The sequence below is a fragment of the Erpetoichthys calabaricus genome, chromosome 6 (genome assembly GCF_900747795.2).
Source record: "Erpetoichthys calabaricus chromosome 6, fErpCal1.3, whole genome shotgun sequence".
Taxonomy (NCBI): Eukaryota; Metazoa; Chordata; class Cladistia; order Polypteriformes; family Polypteridae; genus Erpetoichthys; species Erpetoichthys calabaricus.
In genome coordinates, this window is record NC_041399.2 from 122,661,240 (window position 1) to 122,685,518 (window position 24,279).

General features: G+C 38.3%; 1 protein-coding gene across 6 annotated transcripts in view; it reads right to left on the minus strand.

Moving 5' to 3' along the window:
* The window catches only part of guk1a (guanylate kinase 1a), a 122,049-nt gene that overhangs the window by 26,003 nt on the left and 71,767 nt on the right, over positions 1-24,279 (minus strand). For all 6 annotated transcript variants that reach the window (XM_028803890.2, XM_028803889.2, XM_028803892.2 and 3 more), the window contains 3 exons: positions 18,199-18,240; positions 11,113-11,209; positions 2,704-2,842 (listed from right to left, as the gene is read on the minus strand). In XM_028803890.2, coding sequence (XP_028659723.1) covers positions 2,704-2,842; positions 11,113-11,209; positions 18,199-18,240 — 278 coding nt within the window. The remainder of the gene's footprint in view (positions 1-2,703; positions 2,843-11,112; positions 11,210-18,198; positions 18,241-24,279) is intronic.

Here is a 24,279-nt window from a genome sequence, read left to right on the forward strand (position 1 = left end):
ATCCAGGGGTGTTTCCTGCCTTGTGCTGTATGCTTGTTGGGACAAGCGCAACCCAGGCTGAGGGGGTTGGAGAGTGAAGCGAACAGGGGGCAAAGCCCCCTAGTCATGAATATAATGTATCTGCATAAGAGAAATCCCTTTTAAGAAGCACTTAGCAATTAACAACTGGTTCGGGGAACCCTTAGAATACAAAGCATTTAATGTGCTACTTTAGCTACGATGGGATTTGAGAAACTCTATTAAATTAAACTTTGATTTTAAAATGAAGTTTACAACGTTCTACTTTAATGACAAAATAAACTATGGGATTAAAGTGGAAATTTCAAGACTGACTTTAATTTCGACATAGACCTTTTTTTCTTCTTCACTGTGTCCCTAGTTTTTCTTCTTCTTCTTCTCTTTGGCCCTAATACCATTCCCTATGATACTCAAGACACTCGCCTTTTCACATCGACTTTGCAAAATTCTGGGAGCAGTCAGGGTGGGGCTGTAGGTGGGTGCATGTGCTTTAAAATTCATGTTGATTGGGATTTACAAAGGGGAAGTGGGTGAAACTTTGCTTACACAGTGCATCTGGATTTTTTTGTGTGTACACACATTTCTGTTTTTTTCCAAACGCCATGTGGTAGTGTGAATTCTATGCTGCACATTATACATGAGGTCTCTGATTTTTTTGGCAAGGTGTTATACTATGTGTTTTTATTAAGTTTAATGTCACTGTTCTCTGTGCCCACTGTTATGGACTCATTCATACAGGCAGACCAAATATGGTACAGAGGGGCACCGCATCTTCATTTAGAATTGCCGAGCCAAGCACAGGACCAGAGAGCCAAAGACAAATGGAGAATTGAATAGTCAGCCTAAAGACAGACCAGTATATTTTTGTCTTCTGTCAGTACACTATTCTCTTTCCTTGTTGGGAGAATGAGAACTGTATGTAGGCATTGTGCTATTCCTGTATGTTTGAAGGTGGGGTTTGAGTCCTGTCCTGTCGTTATTTGGATCCGGAGCCAAGAGCCTGCACATGGAGCGACCAGAATATAAGGATGGACCTACGGCCAACACTTTGAAGCTTCCGGGCGGAAGAGTATGTCTTCCGTCCGAGGCCGGGCAGAAGATTATGTCTTCTGTCCGGTTAAAATCCTTTCAGCGTGGTGACGAAAGATGACGGACTGCATAGGTCAAGATTCCCACGGCTTGATATGTCTGTCATAAGCTTCCCGTCTGTAATACCGCGTGAATCCATCAGTAAAGAGCTAGATTATCCTTTTTGTTCTCGTGTAATCTTTTAACCGTCATATTGCATGCTGGGGAGGTATAATACCTTTTTATTTAAATTCAGGTTAATTAAAACGCCGAATTTGAAAAGAACACATTTCCAGAGAGCTAATGCCTCTTAAGGAAACACAAGGGAATAGTTATTACTCGTTTTTTAAAATGAATTCATGCCCTTCAAATACAATAGTTACAAGTCAGTTCCCAGAAATTTGAAATAAAGCATCACTACAACCAATGTTTCAATAAGAATCTTAACCAAATCTGAACTTAAAGAAATGGAATATGTGTTTCATAACTGGGAATATAACATGGATAACTGCATTGAAACAGAGTGTAAGCAACAATTAAAACAATGGAAGAAGAGGTGGACAGTTGAAATTTGTCAATTGGTAGCAAATTTCATGCATTATTTTTATAGTGGTTCAGCACATAAGGAAGCCACCTTTGTGACTTGTCCTTCTGACACAGTACAGCATATGCTGGTACAACTGTGCAGAAAAAAATCACTTTGATTTGGTTTACTTGTGTTTCTCTAACTGTGTCAGCCTCAAAGCTTTTAGATCCACTCATGTAATTCAAAGTTAATTTTGGCTAACTGTTCTGGTTTGGAGATACAAAACGTGTCAAAGGATTATTGTGAAGGAATGAAAAAAGACCAACAGATGATTGGCCAAAAATTAAATAAGGTCAGGTAAAGCAAGGAAGCAAAACAAAATCAAAACCAGTGAAGAAAAATGAGTATTAGGGTCTACATTAATTACAAATTAATACTGAAGAACTTTGACAATATTTTTGTCCATCAAGGTACAGTGCATGAAGAGTCCATCATCTTCATATATTGTCACATGCTTAAAGACTATTTGACACCTCAATGTGGTGTCACGTAAACAAAGAAAACGAGTTGCAAGAAAGTATAAACTTTGGTCAAATTAAGTTTAAAAAAACACAAAAATGGAATCCTGATGTTAATAAAACATATACACAAATTAAACTTATACTGTGTAAATATGACATCTGGTATCTCTGTATTTTATGTATTGCATATTACAACTGTATTAGAGTGGAATCCTGATGTTAATAAAACATATACACAAATTAAACTTATACTGTGTAAATATGACATCTGGTATCTCTGTATTTTATGTATTGCATATTAAAACTGTATTAGGGTAACTGTATTAAGTAAAAATACATAGTTCTTAGTTGCAATGCTTCCCTGTGACCCTACCCTGGATAATTCGATTAAGAAGATGAATGGATAGATATTATTCTGCTGCACTACACACTTAGTATTGGGATGTATTGGATTTTGTTTATTACAGAAACTTAGTAAAATAAAACTTTAATGAATATGAATAGAATATTGATAAACTGAATAGTTATCAAAATAACATATAAATTATCTTTAATTCAATTAATACTTACAAGGATTTCCATAGAAGGTGCCTGGATGGATATGTAAATGGGGTTAAGGTCTGTCCTTTTGATATTCTTCACACCTTGCATGTCAATATCAAGAATGCAAATCAGGTTCTTGGCTTGCACATCATGTACTGCGGCTTTACTGTAAAACATTAAAAAAATGCTAAAAGCTTCTTCTCAAAATATTTCATCTGCTTCAGTAGATTTCCTAGAGGTTCCTTACTAGCTAGTGATTACTTCGAACTGTATTCCAACTTAATAAATACTGTTTAGCTGAATTAGTTTACACAAGTGGTACTGAGTTACAGAAATAAAGCATTTGAAGCAAGTCTTTAAATATGCAATATAAGCCTTTTGTTTTGTTACAACTCTCACTCAAATACAAACTGATAAAAATAGTGCCTGCATTGTGTCCTATGTAGGCCGGATAGGATCTGAAATCTATAACAACCCTTAGATTTTGTTTTTTTTTTTGGGACAAGTGAATGATTTCTGTGATCTTTTAAAAGATTAAAATACTGTAATACTGTTTCCTTACTAATATGGTGAATGTAGCGAGTTCTTTATTAGCCAGCAATCTGTCTCCGTATACTTCCAGATTACCTCAATCAACCTGATGTGTTAACTTTTCTACATACAAAAAGCTGAAACTTAAAATGCACTTTCAAAGTATGACTATGCGTTTTAATTTCTCAAGTTGCACTACAATTTGATGAATTTTACACATCAAAAACATTTATGTATATTTTGTCATGAAATTGATTAACATTTTACATTATTAAACTGGATAGAATGTTTAAATAAAGTCCAAAGTCTCTTAATACAAAGATTTTTTAGCTAATGGCCTAACTGTAATTCTTGACAAAAACTGCAAAAATAATCGGATAGCTGTCTAACTGAAAGCATGCATGCTAAATCTTTTCCAACTTCATCACTGAATAATCTTGATAGATAAAACATTAACAAAAGATTTGATGTCTGCAACTATTTTGCTATGTTTCTTTTAATCATGGGGATTTGCTGTGGATCACACCCATTTAATAACATAAACAGAACTTCAGTTGCACTGCATTTACAAAATGACACTCTGTTCAATTTTATTATGATGTCTTGAACCCTCACCAGTTTTCTTGTAATGGTGCTATCTAGTCAGAAGCCTAGCCCTCCCACACATGAAGGATTATTTTGCATCTGCTTATTTTACTAGAGATTGTTTTCCCTTCTAAAATAAACCTGAAGGTTCATATCTGTCTATTCTACCAAACTTGCCAGCCTACCTCGACACTAGTGTTTTTTCTTGGGTGCAGCCCTGGCATCACTATTTTTAAAAAAATGTCAGATTTAACTTCTGTACAGTTATGGGCGAAGAAAAATAAGTTACTACGAAGAAGTCGGTTAACCAAAAAAGAAAAGCAGAAAACAACCACAAAAATGTAATAAAAACACTACTCAGACAACTAGAAAAAAAACACTATCTGTGCCATTTACACATACATCTATTGTTACTCTTTTGCACAGAGCAAAACTTGCGGATTTTGTTATTATAATTTTATTTTTTAATTTACTGTTTTTTTGTTGGCTGTCACTGAGGATTATTAAATATAGTGAAATTATTGAATGTTTTCAGATTGAGATTATGCAATGTATTGTAATTTTGTTACATGGGAGGGTATTGTAATTTTGTTACATGGAGGCCAGTATAGCTGGCGCCAAATGTTCTACATAAATTCAGGAAATTCAGACTGATAAAAAAACAAACAGTTTTCCTTTAGTACTGAGTACATAGTACATAAACACCTTAGCAGATCATCATAGAAGAAGGGTTTAACCAAGGATAGTTTAAGACTGGTGAGTGGTACTGCTTCTGTTCTTTGGGCACCTGGTCGTTGACCTCCCTTTACCCTTCGTTACCATTTCATTTTTTGCATAAAAAGTAGTATATATTCACCAGGGTTGGTTTTTTTTGTTTACTTTTGCAGTTGTATGCACTGCTATTTCACTATTTATTCATTTTATATATATATTTTCATTTCAATCAATACAATGTATAAAAAAAAACAGAATTGAGTGACAGAAAAGATTCCATTGTTGCACATATTAGGGGTTGCACAATTTTTTACATGTACTTCCTATGTAACATAATTTTCTTATTTGTCAAAAGAATTAATGAAAGCGAGGACCCTAAATTTATGTTCTCAATTGTTCACAAAGTAAAGAATTAAATCATAGTATGGTAACAATTAGTGATTCATATAATAAAAGACTACCAATAAATGTTATGGTTTATTGACACTGGAGTGTTCACATCAGTGGTGGGCCGTCAGGGCCTGCAAGGCCTTCTCTGCTGGCCTAAAAAAATATCTGAATCACAAACTGATGTTAATTATATTTTGTCCATGAATACTTATTAAACACTGTGGCGCAGTGGGTAGCGCTGCTGCCTCGCAGTTGGGAGACCTGGGGACCTGGGTTCGCTTCCTGGGTCCTCCCTGCGTGGAGTTTGCATGTTCTCCCCGTGTCTGCGTGGGTTTCTTCCGGGTGCTGCGGTTTCCTCCCACAGTCCAAAGACATGCAGGTTAGGTGGATTGGCGATTCTAAATTGGCCCTAGTGTGTGCTTGGTGTGTGGGTGTGTTTGTGTGTGTCCTGCGGTGGGTTGGCACCCTGCCCGGGATTGGTTCCTGCCTTGTGCCCTGTGTTGGCTGGGATTGGCTCCAGCAGACCCCCGTGACCCTGTGTTTGGATTCAGCGGGTTGGAAAATGGATGGATGGATACTTATTAAATAATTCCAAATAGTCTGTCCGCTTCCTTTCATAGCTTTTCCAATGGTTGTGCTGCTTCCAGACATGTATTTTCGTATTAAAGCATTTAACCAATCACATTTCAGCCATCAATTGTTGCCAGGCATGGTCAAAGTCAATGAAGTCTGCCCGGAGGCCTTCACAATCCATTCTGCAGGCCCTCTAACACAAAATAAATATCGATTAAACTGTTGCTTCAACCAATCAGATTTTGAGTTGGTGTCGATAGATAGATAGATAGATAGATAGATAGATAGATAGATAGATAGATAGATAGATAGATAGATAGATAGATAGATAGATAGATAGATAGATAGATAGATAGATAGATAGATAGATAGATAGATAGATAGATAGATAGATAGATAGATAGATAGATAGATACTTTATTAATCCCAATGGGAAATTCACAAGGGCCCGCTAGTAGGCATATGGCAACGTCACCGTATTCAGACCCGTTGATTGGATAGGATGGTGTAAGTATGCCATGGATGATTTTGCAGGAAAACCTCCCACTGATCTCCTTGATTTCCTTCATCAGAAAAATCTGAATGAGAGCATGGGGCAGCTGTACACATTGGTATGTTTGGCGGTGACCATACTCGTGTCCACTGCTTCTGTCGAGCGGACATTTTCAGCCCTAAAGCGAATTAAAACTTATGCCTGAAATACGACAGGGCAGGTTCGACTTTCAGCATTAGCTTCGATGGCGATAGAAAGGGACTTCGTGATGGAACTGAAGTGCACGGATAATCTGTACGACAGAGTAATTGAACTGTTTTTGAGGAAAGAGAGGAGGATGTGAGTAAAATGTTGCGATTTTCCTAAATAATATTGCAGGTTTATGAGTTATTATTGATGTTTATGTGTGTCGCGGCTGTAGCTGCAGTAGAAAGGAACTTGTTCACCCCTGGTTTGTCTATTCAATAAAGGCATTTATTGTGGCTACAGGAGTTATCTATCTGCGATGCAACGGCCCTTTATACTGTATTTCTGCATATTAAGATGGTTTTTATAACCATAAATTTGTTTTTGAGGGGCGGGTTGATTCAGACGGAGCACTACTGAAGGCCTAGGTGTGAAATGCACGGTCCGCCACTGGTTCACATGCATATGCTAATTGCACACTAACTATGAACATTTTCTCATGGTCTATACTCATGAAGCAAGCTGAAAGCTCTCTTAGTCATCTGAGGAAATATAATTATAGCCCTCTTCATATTGCCTGGTCAAGTACTGAGCGAACCTCGCAGAGTTTGCTTCACTGTGAGTTCAGTGAAATTTCTAAAACGTTTCGAAACTTCACAGAAAATACAGAAATGCATTAATAAATCAAAGGGGAAGGAGGAACTGAAATTTTTTATTTGATTATAACGGTGCAATGATCTTTTAAATGTTCCTAAGAGCTAAGGAAGCATTGGCGAACTACTTTATGCTAGGCAGATTATTGTGGCCAAAAATGTGACCCAAGCTGTGAGGCAGCAGTGCTAACCACTACACCAATATGCTTCAGGCCAAAAAAATAATTCAGATGACATGATAGTCACAAATAAAATACAACAAATGGCCAAACTATCTATCTATCTATCAAGCAGCATTTTTTGAATTTGCACTTCAGCCAGTACAGCACATGTCTTCTTTGCTTCTAATCTATCTATGCAGATGCTTGACACGTTTTTTCCATCAGGAAGACAGAAATACCTTGCAAATAATAATAAAACTTGCAATAGTAATAAATCTTCCATTATCATCATTACTTTAAAGTGTCTACTGTGCTTTCTGACTAGGGAAGTGAGCAGGGGAGGGTTTTGCTGGCTGCGTGGCTAATTGTGTTTGCATTCAGTAAGCAAACCAAAATAGCCACATGATTCATATAATTGATGGTGGTAACCATAATATTGTCATCATAGTAAGCTAATGTATTCCCCCTCAAATGAAAATACTCCAAGTTTTTTGTTTGACTTTTGTTTTTCTTAATGCATACAGGGTGCAAATCTGGTTAGAGTAGAATGTGGGAAGTGACACTACATATGAGCAAAGCAGATCAGTGATGTAAATTTGTTCAGAGGTGCAATACACTTACAGTAGACATGTGTGAAAGTTCTGTGCATCACTGTTACACCTCTTTAATGTCACACTGGGCTCACAAAACATCATGGTGCAGTGAGAGGAAAAAAACGTTTGTCTAATCTGGCCATAAGGACGATTTCCAGGAAAATAAGCGTATTTGTTATGAAAAGCAATTCTACTAGTTACCCAACACTTGTCACATTGTGTTATCTGGAGATGAATTATTTTATTCAATTTGAATATGAATATTCAAATTGTGAGAAGATTTAAGCATACTCTAAACTCAGATCTACACGTTTTAGACTAAGTGGAAGGAAATCTAGATACTCTGATTTCCCTCTGTGCTTGACTTCAGTGTTCATGCAGGGCTTTTTCAAACTTGCATGCAAGCTTGTAAGGAGGAACATTCAGCACTACCAACAGCACCATTGTTACTCCTACTTTATACCAAGAAGCAGAGTTACATCTTGCCATCTGCACTGTCCTTCCACCAATCAGTACTCTTCTTTGCTTTTGTATTTGTACCTAACCTATGAATATACAGTACACAGATTTATTGTCAGGGACTGCTTAATGTCATCAGTATGCTTTAAGACCAATTTTCTAAATTTCTAAATGTATACCTTGCATCTCTAGGCAGAGTACTCAGCTATGAGAAATTAATATAATGAAGGAGTATTGAGAAATTAATATAATGAAGGAGTACTTTGGTTGTGCTATTGGCCAAATATGAGCACCATCATTGTTTATCTGAATGCATGATTGACTTTATCTTCTTATGTGAAAGTGAATCAACTGAAAGCTTGATGCAAAGATCAGTTTAATTATGGATTGATGAGAAAAGAACTAAGGACAAAGTGGCCTAGAAGGAGTTTATTGCATACTTTGCAAAACTGAACTGACAGATACTAAGTAGATTACATGTGATGCAGCTATTCAAGTGGATTTGAACGCACCAAAATAGCAATACAGCACTTGTATTTAAAGAGGGAAAGAAAACTTTTTTTTTTTTTTATTAAACACAGCAGTAGTTAATATTTTTTGGCATTTACTTGTGTATACACACACTAAAAAATGCATCTTTAACTGTTATAAACAGTTTATTTGCAATTCATGCAGATCATGAAAAACCCGTTTATAAGTCACTACTAAAATTTTCACTACAATAAATGCCAGAAGAATGTTGACAAAAAAATTCTATACATACATGGTTGTAATGCATCATGACACTAAATTAACTAAATAAAACTATTAAAAGTCTACTTATAATATATTTTAATATATATTATAATTATATATTAGATATTTAATATAATATATATAATTACAGTGCAACCTCGGGTCAAGACCGTAATTCGTTCCAAAACTCTTGTCGCAACCCAATTTGGTCGTGACCCGAAGTAATTTCCCCCATATGATTGTATGTAAATACAATTAATCCGTTCCGTACCGTACAAGCTGTATGTAAATATATATTTTTTTTAAAGATTTTTAAGCACAAAAATAGTTAATTATACCATAGAATGCACAGTGTAATAGTTATACATACATGGTTGTAATGCATCATGACACTAAATTAGCTAAATAAAACTATTAAAAGTCAACTTATAATATATTTTAATATATATTATAATTATATATTAGATATTTAATATAATATATATAATTACAGTGCAACCTTGGGTCAAGACCGTAATTCGTTCCAAAACTCTTGTCGCAACCCAATTTGGTCGTGATTTTCCCCCATATGATTGTATGTAAATACAATTAATCCGTTCCGTACAAGCTGTATGTAAATATATATTTTTTTAAAGGTTTTTAAGCACAAAAATAGTTAATTATACCATAGAATGCACAGTGTAATAGTAAACTAAATGTTTACTTACTTCTCTCTCGTAGCTCTCTCTCTTGCACTATCGCGCTCTCTCTCTCTCACGCTCTCGCTGCACAGGGAGAGACTGAACACGTGCGGAAATCATCGGCGCGTACAAACCGGAAGGGAAACTTGCTTGTTCGTCACCCAAGGGTGTGGTCGTGAACAGATGCAAAAGATGGCAAACTTTTTGGTCGTAACCCAATTTGTCCGTGGTCCAAGATGTTCATGACCCGAGGTTCCACTGTATATATTTTAATATATATTATAATTTATATATATATATATATATATATATATATTCATGGCATTCATAGTCTGTGTCACAATCTGACGTCCAAGGTTCGATTCCCGAGAGGGAGTACAGTAGAGTGTGTACGCCTGATGAGCCCAGAATTAGGGCGAAACACGTGTCGCGTACTCTTTGCATTATTTGACAGTAAACTATTTCAACCATTCTATGATCTGCTTCTCACAACTGAGGGCACCGTGGCGGATGTTAGCAGACTTGCTGGCCAACCACAAGCGTTACCTGGTAGGTAACCACCCATACAATCAGATTGTGACACAGACTATGAATGCCGTGAATGTAATTACCCCGATCTACATGCTGTCAAATAAGCGAACCACACGCCGTGGCGCAACGTTAGGGGCTTTGGTTCTGACGCTGACGTCCGAGGTTCGATTCCCAAGAGGGAGTGCAGTAGAGTGTGTACGCCTGATGAGCCCAGAATTAGGGTGAAACACGTGTTGCGTACTCTTTGCATTATTTGACAGTAAACTGTTTCAACCATATATATATATATATATATATATTTTATATTTTAAGTCAACTTAAAGCTCTTAATGCTTTTTGTATTTTATGTCAATTAGTCTGTAGATTAAGCATCTAAATAATACAATACTTAAGTATTCCACTATGATCATCACATTTTTAAGTCATATAAATGATGCAGTTTTGTTTAGACATTTTACACTGCAGTTAATGTTTTTAAAGAGAACAGAGTAATTTTACCAAAGTGATTGTAAATATACTATCTATAAAATAGGCCAAGCAGCAAAACAGAATATGTAGACTGTAGGACCTTTGTTATTGCACCTCTGTATACCTACTTTTCCCTGTCTACACAAATTGCTTACCATTTAACCTCTTTACAGTCAACAGGTCACCCTGCAAATTGCATCCTGCCGAGATTGCCTGCATTTTCGTATAATTGAAATATACTATGACCATATTGTATTATGTTAGTACTGAAACACATGACATAGAAATCCACTGTGTGATCAAAAGGTTATTAAGCATGGTGTAGACAAAGTTTCCTCATCACAGAAAAAAAATGTATAATTTTTATCTTTATGTATATAGTTTAATATTCTAAAATTTGTGTATAAGTAATTTCTTTATTATATATTTATTATTTCTATTATTACTAAAAGTTTTATATTAATATTTGCTAATATTTAACTAGGTATCGTAACTATGGCAGCCATGACTTTAAAGAATTAAGCAGCACATCTTGGATCTAAGTGAATAACTCCACACTAATCTGTTCTATGATTCAATGAATGATATACCAAAAACTAAATTCTTTAAAATGACAAATTTGAAACTCTGTATATTTAAGCATGGTGTAAAATATATAGTACACATTGATTACAGACAGCCTACCTTGTTCCATACATGTTCCCTGAAAACTCTGCATTTTCAATGAATTCTCCAGAAGATATACCTTTCTGCATCACATCCCGTGTTACAAAGTGATAATCTGAACATACAGAAAAAATAAGTCACATAAGACATAATACCATTTGCAAATAAATCTGCACATTAATGTAATCCTATAAATATGTTGGTTGCACTAAACTGACATCAAGTAATTAAAATGTCCAAATACACATAAATGGCAAAGCCTACATATTTTTTATAAAATCCTTTGTTTACACATTGTGTTTTTTCCATTCTATGACCCTTGTTAACAAGCTTTTCTGAAATATAAAGGACTATCGTACATTTATACTGTAATAAATAGACACACACTTGGTCAAGAAAAAGCTTTTACTAATTTTCTTTAAATTGGTAGGTAGCATTGTTCATATAGCAAATGCAGAGAATCACTACAAGCGGCAATATTCAAATTAAGCTTCCCGCTTTAGTCCTGATACCAGGACACATACACCAGGCAGCATCAGTTGGTGGTCGGAGGTAAACCTGAAACAAACTTCAATGGAACACTTTTATTAGTAGAAATCACAAAACAACACAAAAAACTGTTTCAAACAGAACAAAGTCATTATAAATAAAAGTCTTATACTTAGATGCAGTGCTGCAGAGCATCCTGGGATGTCATATCCTTCACTTGTTCCCCCCATCTTCTGCACTGGCAGCAGGATTTTACTATTGACGTCTTAGTTGCTGGGGTCTACAGGAAGGTTCAGCAGCTAAAGCCATTGGCTCTGGTGTTGCCCAGAGAATAGGTGAAATGTCTGGGTCTTCTGGTACTATTCTGTGTTTCAGGGGTGCCAGCCGGTCCTGAGGGAACACCATTAATTTGTTCTTTCTCTGCATTCTGATCCCATATACCACTTCAGAGAATCTGTCTAAGACCATACCTTGGCCTTCCCAGTGACTTCCTAGCTTTAGGCACAACCCCTTTTGTGCCAGGTGTTAAACACCCAAACTTGGTCTCCCGGAGCAAAAGGCGGCCCCGCTCTCATTGGTGGTCACAAGCTCTATTACGGCAGGCCTCAGCTCCAATCTGGTGGCACCTAGAAAATTTGTTGGCGGTCTCCAAATGGTCCCAGAGCAGGGTCAGATGTTCCAGACCTGGTGCACCAGGAATCTGTTCCTTAGGAGGCCACCTGAAGACGAGGTCAACTTGAGCACAGAGCTCATGGCCAAACGTCATGGCTTCTGGGGTGCACCTGATCACTCATGACCGGTTGAGCAGCAAACCCATAAAATAAGTGGTAGACACCGGTCCCTGTCGCATTAGTGGATGAACAAGAGCACAGCCATTTGGATGCTTAAATCCCAGTGGGAACCCTTCACTAATCTACCCCTTTGGGAATGGAGGGGTATGGTTCTGGTCTCTTGGAACCCCATTAGCCCACAGACCTCTTTGAACAGAGCTGGCTTCAAAGTTTCTTCCCTGGTCAATGTGATGTTCTTCTGGCACCCCAAAAAGACAAACCATCTTTTTTAGGTGAGGATGGAAAGGGGGAGACTTGCTTCTCTTCAGCTGCCTCAGGAAGTGTAGTCTCTGCTGGGCTTTCTTGATTAGTGATGAGGTGTTGTGCATCCATTTAAGTTCCTCAGTTATGTGCACACCGAGTTTTACAACCAGCTTTTGAGGGATGATTGTGTTGAAGGTGGAGCTAAAGTCTATGAATAGCATCCTGACATATGTGTCTTTTTTATCCAGATGTGTCAGGGAAAGGAGAAGGGCAGAGCATATGGCATCCTCAGTTGACCTGTTTGAGTGGTATGCAAACTGAAGAGGGTCAAGGGAGGCAGAGAGATTAGTCTTTATGTGTGACATGACTAACCTTTCGAAGCACTTCATGATGAATGACGTGAGTGCAACTGGTTGGTAGTCATTCAAGCATGTCACTGATGACTTCTTTGGCACTGGTATGATGGTGGTCGATTTGAAGCATAATAGGACTGACGACTGGCTCAGAGATGTGTTGAAGATGTCTGTGAGGACACCAGCCAGTTGACTGGCACATTCTTTGAGCACACGACCAGGTAAGTTGTCAGGTTTTGCAGCCTTGCGTGGATTGACTCTGGATAGAGTCCTCTTCACGTCAGTTATGGAGAGACAGAGTACCTGGTCAGTGGAGGGAGGTGTTGCTTTTCTCACAGGCTCTTTGTTCTGCACCTCAAACCGTGCAAAGAAGTTGTTCAGCTCATCTGGTAGGGAGGCATCACCATCGCTGCTGTGTCGGTTGGGCTTGCAGTTTGTAATTGTCTGAACGCCATGCCACATACGACGTGTGTCTCTGGTGCTGCTGAAGTGTTTGTTAATCCTCTGCGCGTATGCCCGCTTAGCTCTCCTTATAGCACGAGACAGGTTGGCTCTGGCCACCCTGAGGGCGGCCTTGTCTCCAGATCTGAAGTCTGCATTTCTGATCTTGAGCAGCTTGTGCACTTTCTCGTTATCCAGGGCTTTCTGAAGTCTGCATTTCTGATCTTGAGCAGCTTGTGCACTTTCTCGTTATTCAGGGCTTTTGGTTGGCTCTTGTGGTAACATCCTTGGTAACAGTAACATCCTCTATGCATTTGGAGATATAGCCAGTCACAGAGTCTGTGTACTTCTCCAGATTGATGGGAGTCACCATGCATAGCAGCCTCCCTGAAAATGTCCCATTCTGTCAATTTGAAGCAGTCTTGGAGAGCTGAAACAGCACCAACCTGCCACACTCAGATGTTCTTGTAGGCTGGTTTAGTTTGCTTCAGCAGGGACTTGTATGCAGGAACCATAAATACGCTGATATGGTCTGAATGGCCGAGGTGGGGGTGGGGTAGGGCCTTGTAGGCGTCAGGAGCGCTCGTGTGAATATTGTCCAAACAGCTTCCCCCTCTAGTAGCAAAATTCACATTCTGGAAGAATTTTGGGAGAACTGACTTCAAGCTGGCATGATTGAAGTCTCCAGAATAATGAAAAATGCCTCGGGTGCGTCATTTGCAGTTTGCTGATGATCTCGTAGAGTTCCGCTAGCGCCTGGTTAGCATTTGCGCTAGGCGGGAGGTAGATGGCAACCACCAGCATGCAGCTCGGCAGGTAGAAAGGCCGGCACCTTACCGATAAAACCTCTATCAGTGGGGAACAGTGCTGTGCGACTAGGGCAGCGTTCGTACACCACTCTCTGTTCACAGTCATCCCACCAGTGGGTCTAACCGGACAAAGAGGCGTCTCTGTCCGCTCGGGAAGATGGCCATTCTGTCTAGCTGGATGGCCAAGTCTCCAATGTTTTCCTGGAGCCATGTTTCAGTGAAAATAAAAATGCAACAGTCTCTCATTTCCCACTGCAGCTTTATGTAATTCAGCTTGTTGTCCAGTGATTGGACGTTCGTGAGCAGAATGGACAGTATCGCAGGTCTGGTGGGGTTAGTTTTTAGCCTACTTCTTTTCTTATACTAGTTGACAAAGACGAACAAAGATTAACACTTAACACCACGGACTCAGGAGCTCTGTAAGCCGCAGCCTGCACAGGCACCGCCATCTTTGTGATGTTCCGTACTGTACGGTACTATATGCAGAAAGCATCTGGAAACCACATATAAAAACAGTCCCAATTTTAGGACTGAAAAAGCAAGAAAGCACGTTAACATTAGATTGTTTACTGTACTAATTAGGCAGCAGTTTCTAACAAATGGGGATGTAGTGCACATTCATTTTATGAAATGTACAACTTGGAAACAGAAATATATACTGATGAAACAGATAACACTTTTCAATTGACAGGGCTTACTACAAAAAAATGCCGAAATATTAAGCAGCTTGTTGATTACATGTGATGGCCTGAGTGCTCCAACAATCCTCTAGTCACAAATTTTCAAGTGTTCAGCTTTAGGAAAAAGACAATTTCATCCTCTAGTCACAAATTTTCAAGTGTTCAGCTTTAGGAAATGGACATTAACCTTTGGAAATCATAACAAACAGATTTTGCCTTATGCAGTCACAGAAAGGGCATAAGAGGAATCTTACATAAAAATAAGATTCTCACAATTACACTGCACAACAAAGTTTTTGCTTCATGAACACTGTTGGGTGTTTCTTACAGATTTTTGGGTGCTGATCACGAATATCACATCAAAACTTACCCATCACGTACTGTATCAGTTTTGTCATGATTTTTTCTTATATTTGTATCCAAACATTTTCGCTCCTGTAAGTGACTTATCAACAATGGTTTGTGCGGCCTGGGCATGTCCAGGCATGGAGTCAGGCCAGGTTGGAAGCTGTTCTGTGGAAGTTGACATCCTGGGCAGGTCTGAACGAGCTTGACGCTGTCTCAGCAAGCTATAATGGTGGCTTGCATACACCGATCCTGCTCATTTGGTTAATATAGATAGTCAGTGTGTATGTATAGTATCAGTATAGTAAAGTATAGTATCTTTAGCAATAAAACAGTAAGTAAGCTTGATGCTATAGACGTTTTGGTGTCAGGCGATATGTCTCGTCAATGTTGTAACAGCCGCGATACATTCTGCTATATCTGTGGTGAATATACACTTGCGCCTCAGAGATGTTGGATGACTGCTCTTGTGAAGAAAGCTTATCATCTGTATTTCGGCTGCAAAATTGGTGATCAAGACAAGGAATGGGCACCTCACATTTGTTGTGCAACATGTGCTGTCAGTCTGAGAGCCTGGCTCAGAGGCACTAGAAAGACAATACAGTTTGCTGTTCTGATGATATGGCGAGAACAGAAAGACAATGTGACGGACTGTTACTTCTGTTTGACTAATGTGTCTGGTTTCTCTGCCAAAAACAAGAAGTCAATTGAATATCCTAATCTGCCTTCAGCAATGAGTCCCGTGCCACATGACGACAGTCTTCCAATTCTGAAACCACCAGAGGATTGGACCTTAGACGAACCAGATGAAGAAACTGAAATGCAGGGTACTGACAGTGACATTAACCCAGATTTTGAACCGTGCTCATCAGGCGATCCACATCTGATAACACAGTCCGAACTGAATGATTTGATCAGAGATTTGGGTCTGTCAAAAGTAAAAGCCGAGCTGCTAGGTTTGAGACTGAAGGAATGGTGTTTACTGTCACCAGGTACGAAAATTTCTGTGTTTCGAGGCTGACATCATGATATATCCAAATTTTTTTACACAAGTCAACAGTCTCTTTTTCTGTTGTGACATTGAAGGATTGTTCTCGGCCTTGGGTTGTAATCACAACCCTGAAGAGTGGCGCCTCTTCATTGATTCGTCAATGTTAAGCCTGGCACACACAATGGCAACGTTTATCCTTCAGCACCTGTTGGCTATGCAGCACACATGAAACAAACGTATGAGAATATGGAACTGTTGCTGAAGCACGTCCAGTATAGCAGGTACAACTGGGCAGAGTGGTGGGATCTACACTGGCAATTGGAAGGTTGCCAGTTCGAATCCTGTACAATGACAACAGGGACTCTGCTCTGTTGAGCAAGGCCCTTAACCTGCAATTGCTAAGCGCTTTGAGTAGTGAGAAAAGCGCTATATAAATGCAAAGAATTATTATTATTATTATTATTAATATCTGTGGAGATCTTAAAGTTGTTGCTCTGTTACTAGGACTGCAGCTCGGCTATACAAAGTAGTTGTTTCATCTGTGAATGGAACAGCTGGGCCAAAGTGTTGCACTATTCTCGACAGAACTGGCCACTCCGTAAAAAGTTAGTTCCAGGACAGAAAAATGTGGCGCATGAATCGCTTATCGACCTGGCACAGATATTTTTGCATCCTCTTCACATAAAACTGGGACTCATGAAGAATTTTGTGAAAGCACTGAACAATTTTCTGGGCAATTACAGAGCCCCAATCTACATTCAGGTTGTAGACAAACTTCTCAAAGCATACAAGACAATGAAGTGCAACATGTCACTCAAGATTCACATCCTCCACTCACACTTGAACTTCTTCCCCGCAAATCTCGGTGCTGTCAGTGACGAAAACGGTGAAAGGTTTCATTGGGACATTGCTACGATGGAGACACGATACCAGGGCAACTGGAATCCGTCAATGCTTGTTGACTACTGTTGGACACTGCAACGTGATGCACCACACATTGAATACAAAAGAAAATCAGGGGCAAAACACTTTTAATTCTGTTGAATTTAATAGCTTATGCGAAACATAAACGTGACTAAATACGTTATTGTCAGTAAACATATAAATGTCTATTTCTCAGAGTTCTTACGTGATGCAAAACTATATTTGTGCATACCCAGTAGGTACCTGTCACAATCAGCAAAAACTTTTCAGGAAGCAAGACTTTTCAAAAGAATTGTTGTTTAGTGTTAACTAATATGTACTCTGTGCTCCGAACAAGCATATTGGACATTGTAATTTACTATTAGCCCAAAAACTGTATGATGTGAACATGTTTATTTAGGCCTAAACCTCATTTTTAATAACATGAGGACCCTTGTAATATCCAAGCATAACAAATTTTAATGCAGCTGTATACACAGCTTTATGTAGTGATCTCACTGGCTGTATTTAAGTAAGATGTGTGACACTGTAAAGGACATACTGCACCTCAGAAATTATGTTTTTGACAGAGAAACTAATTGGTGGGGTTTAAATTAGGTCTGAAAACAAAATTTGAGAATATAAAATTAATGTAGTATTTCAGTTCATTATTGATAAAATACTTTTCTGTACATTGAAAAAAATACCACCTACCAGCATGACATAATCCTTTAAAAATTATCTATTTGGTAAAATATTGTTTTCCAAGATGACAATTGTGTTTGAATTGTGATAGAAGACTGCTATGCACTCATGTACAACAAAATTTTACATATAAAAAGCTGAGCTACCAGAAAGTTTACCTAGGCTACCAGGTTTGCAAAGATGGTAGCCCAGTGGACTACCATATGTATTTACAATTTGTCCACCTCATCTCAGCTTAGTTATAGCTGACAGCAAAGTCAAAAATGATATTCTATGTGAATGTATGTTAGTATTTAAAATTAATCATATTAAAGCATAACTGGGGGAACATTTCTAGAACAACTGTAATCATACCTTTGCCATTTTCTTCTCCAGGACGAGGATTTCTTGTTGTATCTGTAGTAAAGAAAATAATTGGTACAACCTTTATCAACATATTACAGAAAAACATGTTTTCTGAGAATACTCATGCAAATGTGCCATATCACCTAAAGATAAAAATTACAGTCAAATGTCAAAAAACAGGGTACCTTTCATTACAGCTATATATAAAAAATTACACATACATATATAGAAACATACACACACATACATTCTGTGTCATAATGTCCTCAATACCTTAAGCCTTGTTGTCCTGGAATCAGACTAGTCGCTCTTCTCTAGTATGTATTATTTTTGTGTTATGAAAAAAAAACAACACAGTACTCCAGATTTTGCATCACTAGTGAGTTACACAGCTTAAGCATAACCTCCATTGACTTCTTTTCTACGTATAATATTATATAACCTAATATTCTACTACTAGGCTTCTTAATTGGTTCTATTCACCACCTGGATGTAGGCAGTGAGAAGTTTACTATTACTCATAGGTCCTTCTCATGAGGTGTATTTTCAAGTTTCAGACCTCCCATTTTGTATTCAAATTTCACTTCATATATGCAATACATTACATATACTTACATTCAGTTTTACCTGCCGAAAATCTCCCAAGCTAGTAGAGCTAAACAGCTTGTTTATATTCTATCTAGTTTAGGAAAATGTATTGTTCATGTATGGAGGGAGTTCAATAATTTATCTACGGATGTATTGTGCATTTGTATTAAAAATCTAAACTTTAAACAGACAGCATGACATGTCTTGGCATGCCACACGTGCATTTTGAAATCATTTTGAGTCAAACAATCAGAAAGGGAAGATGTTAAACATAGCTACCTGCGTTTCTTTGAAGAAATTGACAGATTGGGAGCATTGTTCTGGCATTACATTTCACACAAAGACATCAAAGGAGTCAAATCCAATCCATGAGATTTTTAATGTTATGTATGGTGGTGATGTGCCTTCATACTATTAAGGTGAAGTTTTGAGCCAAGCAATGTAAATGGAACCAAAAGTTGACTGAAGATGACCCTCACAATGCGTCCGTCGGAGGCAGGTAGACGCCATGATTATGGAAGGTCATCACGTTAAGGTTAATATTAAAGCCCATGTTATAGGCATTTCAGCTAGCAGTTTCCACAATCATTCATACTCATTTGAATTAGAACAATCTAGATGAGAACAGGCCATTCAGCCCAACCAAGCTTGCCAGTCCTATCCACTTATTTCTTCCAAAAAAAATTGAGTTTTGAAAGTCCCTAAAGTCTTACTGTCTACCACACTACTTGGTAACTTATTCCAAGTGTCTATCATTCTTTGTGTAAAGAAAAAAACTTCCTAATGCTTGTGCAAAATTTACCCTTAACAAATTTCCAACTATGTCCACATGTTCCAGATGAATTTTAAAATAACAGTCTCGATCCACTGTACTAATTCCCTCCATAATTTTAAACACTTCAATCATGTCACCTTTTAATCTTCTTCTGCTTACACTATATAGGCTCAGATCTTTTAAACTTCCCTCATAATTCAACCCCTGCAGCCCTGGAACCAGCCTAGTCACTCTTCTCTGGACCTTTTCTAGTGCTGCTGTGTCCTTTTTGTAGCCTGCAACCAAAACTGCACACAGTACTCCAGATGAGGCCTCACCAGTGCATTATAAAGGTTGAGTACTCCACACATCGTTCTATATATAACCTAACATTCTATTTGCTTTCCTAATGGCTTCTGAATACTGTCTGGAAGTCGATAGCTTAGAGTCCACTACGACTCCTAAATCCTTCTCATAAGGTGTACTATCGATTTTCCAACCACCCATTGTGTATTTAAACCTAAACCTTCTGTAATGATATAACGGATTCCAAATTATCTGCTAATCCACCTATCTTGGCACCATCTGCAAACTTAACCAGCCTGTTATTTATATTCCTATCTAAATCATTAATATATATTAAAAATAGCAGCGGCCATAATACTGACCCCTGTGGAACACCACTCTTAACATCAGCCAATTCTGATGAGGTTCCTCGCACCATCGCCCTCTGCTTCCTTTGTCTGAGCCAATTCTGCACCCATCTAAAAACATCACCCTGAACTCCCAGTTTTTAGTTTGATGCCCAACCTCTCATATGGCACCTTATCAAATGTTTTCCGAAAGTGAAGGTAAATAATATCATATGCTCCACTTTGATCATGATCATATCCTTTTGTAGCCTCCTCATAGAATTCCAGAATGTTCGTAAAACATGGCCTCCCTCTTCTGAACCCATGCTAACTGTTCAGTATAACTCTTGTCCTTGCCAGGTGTTGCTCAATCTTATCCTTAATAATTCCTTCCATTAATTTTCCTGTAATGCATGTTAAGCTGACTGGCCATTAGTTGACTGGATCTGCCCTGTCACCCTTTTTATATAATAGGGTGATATTTGCCATTTTCCAGTCCTTTGGAATCTCTCCAGTGCGCAGTGACTTCCTAAAAATATGTGTCAAGGGTTTATATATGTACTCACAAGCCTCCTTAAGAACTTGAATGTAAATATTATCTGGTCCTGGTGATTTGTTTGATTTCAGCCTATTTAATCGGAGCAGTACTTCTCCCTCTACTATTTCCAAATCCCTCAGTACCTCCTTAGTAGTCCCATTTACCGCTTGGAGGTTATCCACTTCAGGTTATCTATTTCATTGTCTTTATCTTTTAATTCTCCTTTACTATTTCTGATGCACTTCACCTCCTCCTTGACTGTTGTTTTACTACTAAAACACTAAAAGAATCTCTTAGGGTTTTCTTTCACCTTATCTGCTATATTCCTCTCCAACTGTCTTTTAGCCTCCCTGATATCCTTCTTAATGGTTGCCTTCATGTTCTCATACACTCTATGATTCACTTTACAGTCATTAGTCTTCTATGTCTTATAAAGCAGTTTCTTCCTTTGCAGCTTCTTTTTTAAATCTTTATTAATCCACAGTGGAGTTTTTAAAAATTTCTTGTTAATACCAATTTTAGGTATGTATCTGTCCTGCATTACATGTAAAACATTTTTAAACCTGTTCCACTGATCCCCGACTGTCTCCACACTTAAAAGCTTATCCCAGTCTATCCTCCTTATACTTTGTCGCATCAAGTCAAAATTTGCCCTACCAAAGTTCAACTTAACAATTTTAGTCTTTGCACTTTTACAAAATACTGAGAATTGTATTATATTACTGTAATTTAACCCTAGTGGTTCAATCACGTCTACACCCTCAATTCTACCTTGATTATTACAAAATACTAAAACTGACAAAGGTCAGTTCTGGATTGGTTCCCTGAATGCTGACTGGATAATAAAGTATGTCTCCAGGAATTCAGCCATGAGATCTTGGAACTTTAAGAAATTCACCCTGGCAATTTCTGACAAAATGTTACTATGGAAGAAATGTGGGTTCAACACCTTGACCCTGAAACCAAAGAACAGTCCATGCAACATAGACACAAGGGATGCCAACCTCCAATACATTTTGTATGTAGCAGTTGGCCAAAAAGTTATGGCGGCAGGTTTCTGGAAAACAATGGGTGTTCTACTGTTGGAATTCATGCCACACAAGTCAGCCAACAATACAGAAACCTGTGCTTCCTCAATTAATTCATTATGCGAGGTCCTCAAACAGAAATGTTGTGGGAAGTGGTCAGTAGGCATGTTGCTGCTTCACAACAACACACTGTTCCCCATATCCCAAAAACTGAGGGCTGCTATCAGGCAATTTCTCTTTCACAACTTGAAAAAATTCCTACGTGGATGGAGATTTCCCAATGATAATGACCTCAAGAAGTTGGTAATGAGATTAAATCACTGTAGGTAAAGTGGACCATGTGTGATATACCTGCCTAAGAAAATAAAATATGAACATGCCTCATATATTAAAAATAACAGTGAACCCAGCACTTACCCACAAGGGCCATCACCTTTAATACTGACTTATTCTGAAAAGGATTCTCTCAATATAAACCTTTTTTTCTCCCGATATTTTATCCAAATTTGTGCCAGACTACACACAGCACATGAATTCCTACTTTTTTTATTCTGGTTACTAGCCTCCCTTGTGTTACCTTATTAAAAGCCTTCTGAAAATCAAAGAGCTAGTACACTGGAAGCAGGCAATGCTGTCTGACATTGTTGCTTGGCATAAAGCCTGAAGTGACATAAAAAACAGGAAGTAAAAGCATTTAAAAAACACTAAAGGATCCCAGGGGCAACTTGAGGATATACTTGTTTATCTGATCAACTTATTAAAAAGAGAGTTGACCATACAATCCTTGAGATGAGCAAACAATATGCTACAGATATTGTCAAAACAACAAATGGAGGAAGAAAAGGTAAAGGATTATTGATGTTTAGATAGATACAGAGACAGAGATGGAAAGAAACAAGTGTAATAATCCTCCTACCATAAGTTTCCATCAAGATGGTCACATAGAGACTTCTGGAGCAGGACAAGTCATTAATGGTCAATGCTGCTTAGTGCTGTCTTTCTAGGCTGCTGGGGCAAATTCTTCAAATATGTATACTTAAAGATATAAATGGTTGGCAAAGTTACATTGAGCTAACACAAACAGCTTGTGGCTATTCTTTTTGCTGATGAGTTTTCCAAGCTCATGAGAAATGAGCAACAACAATAATGTACTTAAGAATAATTGCATCATAACATTTTTGAATGTCTAAGTTATACTGACACCTTAATGTCACTGCTTCCTAAGCATTGTATAAAAACCTAAAGAAAAAAAAGGTTATTGGTGGTGTCTAAGGATCTGTGTGGGACTTGGCTTTCTTCCACTTAGAAGGGAGTTTTTGTTGCTTTTCCAAAAAAAAGGTAAAGTAGCCAAGACTTTTAAAATTTACTTCTGTTCAAACTTGGAGTATGTGTGGGGCGAAGTGCAGGGGAGAAGCAGTGATGAATGGTTAAAACTAACGAGGAATGAGTAGGCAAGAAGGGTGGAGGAACTCAACTAGTTTTGAGTGGATAATAATGGTGCAATGGTCTTTTAAGTGCCCCCGAGAGCTAAGGAAGCATCTGCCATCTATACTGGACTGATTACTGTGGCCAAAAAGTGACCAGAGCTGCAAGAAAACCGTGCTAACCACTGCATCATTGTGCCTCAAGCATCGAAAGATGCAGACAGAATTACAGCCACAGACAAGCTACAACAAATGGCCACAAAGTAGCAATAAGGTGAAAAAATATATATATATACTTGCGCTCACAGAGTGCCAATTTTCCAGGCACTGATTGGCCATGCCATGCAGCATTTTTTGATGTTGCACTGACAAGACGTATTGTGTGGCAGTGTCCACGCAGCTGGCATGTCTCTTTTGTTTGCGATCTATCTGTTGTCAGAAACATGCACATGCGGGACAGTTTCCAGGCACAAATAGTTGTTATTTGTCAGCCACAGCAGGGGTTGGAGCTCTGACCTGATTCTATCTCCTCTTGTTCCTCTGCAGTTTAGCCAAAGACCCTGCCTTCAATGACATCACCACTGGTACACCCACTGTTGACGTTAGTTCCGGGAAACCCTGATGACATTATTTCCAGTACTCAGAGTCCACCTTCCTACCACATCAGTTCCTGTTCTGGCCTCTCTGACTCCACCTCTTCCTCTTATCCACCACATTTATTGCCCAGACTCAAACTGTTAGTCAGTTCAGTTGTGAACTGCGCATCTGTACATATATATATTTTTTTTTAATTATTTTGCTTATTTTCAGTATATGGGGTACCCATCCCAAAACCCTTTTCTGTCTGCTGCCCAATTTTTACCATACTGTGTAAATCCTTTGAATTTTATTCTTCCACCAAGAAGAAGGAAAACACTTTGCAAACAGTAACAAGTCTTTCATTACTATTACTATTTCATGGCGTCTCGTGTGTTCTGACTGCAGTCAAACCCCTTAAAGCATTATTTTGAGTGCCACCTAATCTGACAGATTAATTGCATATGCATTCGGCCCTTTCCCACTTCCTTTATATAGATCTGTGCATGGGCAGCGAAAGGACGAGGGTTCTGGCTGACAATACCTAAAG